This window comes from Alosa sapidissima, chromosome 2, assembly GCF_018492685.1.
Source record: "Alosa sapidissima isolate fAloSap1 chromosome 2, fAloSap1.pri, whole genome shotgun sequence".
Taxonomy (NCBI): Eukaryota; Metazoa; Chordata; class Actinopteri; order Clupeiformes; family Clupeidae; genus Alosa; species Alosa sapidissima.
The window spans coordinates 17,078,572-17,082,430 of record NC_055958.1 but is presented as its reverse complement, the minus strand read 5'-3'; the positions used below and the strand labels follow the sequence as shown (position 1 = coordinate 17,082,430).

General features: G+C 51.5%; 1 protein-coding gene across 6 annotated transcripts in view; it reads right to left on the bottom strand.

The window, feature by feature from the left end:
- Nucleotides 1-1,806: 1,806 nt before the first annotated feature.
- Nucleotides 1,807-3,859, bottom strand: part of satb2 (SATB homeobox 2) — a 47,615-nt gene continuing 45,562 nt past the window's right edge. For 4 of the 6 annotated variants that reach the window (XM_042079465.1, XM_042079473.1, XM_042079493.1 and 1 more), the window contains exon 13: nucleotides 1,807-3,073. In XM_042079465.1, the coding sequence (XP_041935399.1) occupies nucleotides 2,375-3,073 (699 nt within the window). In that variant the 3' untranslated portion in view covers nucleotides 1,807-2,374. The remainder of the gene's footprint in view (nucleotides 3,074-3,859) is intronic. The other 2 variants (XM_042079483.1, XM_042079498.1) reach the window with 1 other exon arrangement.

The following is a 3,859-nucleotide window of genomic DNA, read 5'->3' as shown; positions in this document are numbered from 1 at the left end:
AGCTCCAAAACAGGACGACATAAAACTGCTTTACATCATGAAGACAAAACAACAAACACAGACCATTAATATTACCTAACTGAATCAAAATAGATGAAAGGTCAACCTCTGGTCAGACACAGAGTCTGTTAAACCGGAATACTCAGGAGAGAGGGAGCAGCTGACTCAAGGCAGCCAATTGGAGCCCTGGATCGACACGTTGCCACAGCAACCCTATTGTGGCATTTCGATACAGGGAGAACTTGTCGCCTTTACGTCGGAGTTCATTTCCAGGTACTGTTTCGTGAACACAAACATGTCCATACAGAATTCAGAGTTCACGGCCAGTGAGTTATGACTGGCTCAAACAAACAAACAAACAAACAAACAAACAAAAATAATAGGATTGTCAACATCTGCAGCAAAAAAAGGTACATTTCAATTCTTATGTTTTTCTTATAATTAGTTTGAATACAGCTCCTGGTCTGACAAATGCTAACTTTAGAAAAGTCCATATGATAGACAGACAGAGCTGGCAGTACACAACATCTCAGGGTTTTGCTCAATAACATCAGTAACTGCTTCTTATTCTCTCATTCCAATTTTTTGGCAGTGCTGTCCCCTTTCATAAAGTCTCTCATTACCAAAACAACCACCACGAGCCAAAAGCTGACATTAGACCATGACAAATACAACTAAAAATAACAGCGATGACTGCAATAACAGCCATAACAACAACAATAATAATAACAATAATCATGGATAAAGATAGTAATAAATAGAGTCATGGAGTTTATGTGGGTAGGGTTGGTGAAGTGGCACACGGAGTACCAGTCAGGGGGGAGGGAAATGTTGGATAAGTATGAGGGGTGGGCTACCGCACATAAAGTGCCTGATTGTTGACATTTGCTGCATGTCTTTTCTGTGTTTTTTTCCGACTCTTGTGTGGGTTAAAGGTAGGGAGAGGCTGGCCGACTGCAGTGGCATTAGTCCATGCTTCCGAAGTTCCCCCTTTGTTTTGGCTGTTCTAGCCCTCTGTGCCCCGGTGTCCTCAAAGTCTTTTTCTCTGATTGCTTCTGCTTGCTTGGTGGCCAGCGTGTAATCAGATGACAGTCGAGGCAGCAGAGGATTACACAAAGTTGTTGTTGTTGATGTTGTTGTTGTTAACAAACACTTAGAAACCTAAGAAGAACAGATGAGTGTCGGAGACAGGCTGACAAACAGACAGGCTTTGGGGTGGTGCTTATCAAGGTGGGGAAGAAGAGGAGAGGAGGTGGGGGAGGGGGGGTACCACACAGGACTGATGGGACCAAAGTGACTGGTCGGGCGAGGGGTTGGGGTGGGGGGTGGCGTGTGGGGGTGGATGTGGGGGTGGCGTGTGGGGATGGATGTGGGGGAGGCTGAGGGAGGGACGCCTCTCCTCTCTCCTCAAAGTGGCTGTCGGGCTCGGCACAGACCACACATGTTTATAATTGGATTGATGGGCTGAGCTGTTGTATACACCCCACAGCCCACTCCCTCCTCTCTCTCTCTCTCTCTCTCTTTCCACCACCTCCAGTCTCCACCCTCCTCTTAAACAGTCTCGCACAGTTACCCCCCACATGCCCCGACCTCCCCCCATCAGACACCACCAGGAATGCCTTGTCGAAGGGACGCAGGGAGGAAGAGGCAAGCCACAACCGCCCACACAGCTGCTTGATCAGGCAGGAGTACATCCTCGCCTGTCCTTTGAGAGGTCCAAAGCTCCATTGTCCCTCTTGCTGTTAAGGTGGAGGGGGCGATTTGACTCAACTTAAGGGGGGGAGGGGGGGGCACCTCTCGTCTCTCAGTTCTCTACACGCCCCCATGAGTGTTGGGCATAAAATTGTAATTTTATTTGTCATTTAAAGATTCCATTTAGTGTTAATGGAGAAGGGAAGGATTGGCATGGATAAGTGTTGTCTATTGGGTGATAGTATTTAAAAACATAAGTGTTTGGGTGATTCTGCAGTTGAACTGCATCACAAGCAAATCAGTAAACTCATGATCACCACAGTGAGATGACATGGGACTCTTGATGCACAGGCACACACTCGCTGTCTGTTCAAAATCTCATCCACCATCCTTTGGTACTGATATCTCTTTGTCAGCGCTCAACAAAACGTAGTGATTTAGTAACCTATATGAGTCGTTTTATAAGTGTGTGGCTGCCTGTTCATGGGAGCCTACTGGCAATCAATCCCCTACGGTGCCTGTCAGTCAGTTCAGAGGTCAGGTCAGGGCAGACCGCTGCGAGCCTTATGCCGTTGGACAGTTTTAGTGTGTGACCACCTCTTCCTCTCCCTCCCCCTGCCCCTCCCCGTCCTGGCCTGCTACTCCCCTCCCCTGCCCTCGTCGTGGCCTTGTGTTGGGGGTCTTATCTGTGGTAGTCGGCCTGCTCGCGGGGGCTGGAGGACGAGCCGCTGGGGGGCAGGGAGCTGGGCCTGGAGTGGCCCTTGTCCTTGCCCTCGTCCGGGCCGCCGCCGCAGCTGGGGGTCGGGGTTGAGGTGGCGGACGACCCGCCTGCCGCGGAGGAGGATGCGGCTCCGGGTCCGCCGGCACCCTCCTGGCCACCGTAGATCTCCTCGTGGCCGTCCTCGCTGGACTCGGCGTCCTCGGAGCCCGAGAGCAGCTCCTCGTCGCGGTACTCGGACACGTCCACTCCGCCGCCAGCCGCGCTCTCGGCTCCGAGCTCCTTCAGTCGCCCGTGGTGCTTGACGTGGTAGCGCTGGTTCTGGAAGAACTTGATGATGGTGTGCTTGGGCAGGTCCAGCTGGGCCGAGAGCGTGTGGATGGCCTCCTGGTCCGGGTAGAGCCCCACGTCCTGGATGAAGCTCTGCAGGATGCCCAGCGCCTCCAGGGAGATCTTGGTGCGCGAGCGCGGCTTCTTGGGCCCGGCGCCGGCCCCGCTGGGACAGCCTGCTGCTGCGGCTGTGGCGGCAGCAGCGGACAAGGAGGCGCTGTTCTGTGATGTCTCGTCCACTGCGGAGCTGGGCAGGGGCTCCTCTTGCATGGGGGAGTGGTCCTTCAGGGGCTGTGGCGGGTGCCGGTGCAGAACCTGACGGGGGAAAAAGAACTGATGAGTGGGGCACAGTGACCCCTCATCAAGGCACCCTGGGACCCGCAAGGCTCAGAAACATGGACTAAGGATTCTGGAGAACCTGCTATAAGGATTCATCATCATTTAATCATTCACGAAGATAATAATGCCCAAAATGACTGTGTTTATCGGTATATGTGGATCTGTTTAGTTTTGCTTATGGAAGAAAGGAAAGACAACAGACATACAAAAGGGTCAATAGAAGTTTTCAAGCCTGCACAACATGGGTTCTGTGCGTGTAAATAAGTTTGCTTGACTACTCACATGGGTAGACAGAAATAGGGAGGATGGAGAAGCAAAGAGAACAAAGAGGAGGGCAAGAGAGAGTGAGGGAGAGAGAAAAGAAAGAGAGAGAGAATAGAGGGAAGAGCATGCAAGAAAAAAGAGGAGGAGACAAAACAAATGAGGAAGGAGAGCGAGCAAAGGATAGAGGAAAGTGGGTGAAGTAGAGAGAGAGGGAGAGAGAGAGAGAGAGAGAGAGAGAGAGAGAGGGTGTCAGCGTTCTCCGGCAGCTGGAAGGTGCAGCTATCAGAGGCTGCGGCGCTGTCCCGCTGGGTTTATGACCAGGGTGGGTCGCCCAATGCCTCCGCTCTGGAATGCTAAGCTATAAATCTGTGGTGCATTAAAATTAAAGGACCCACATAAAGATAATAGTCATTCGCTTTTCTCTCTCTCCCTCTTCAATAATAACAGGGTATTTTTTAAATAATGCCGAGGGCAGGCCAGACCGTGAAATTGCTTCTATTTCGCTTGTGGGGGCTT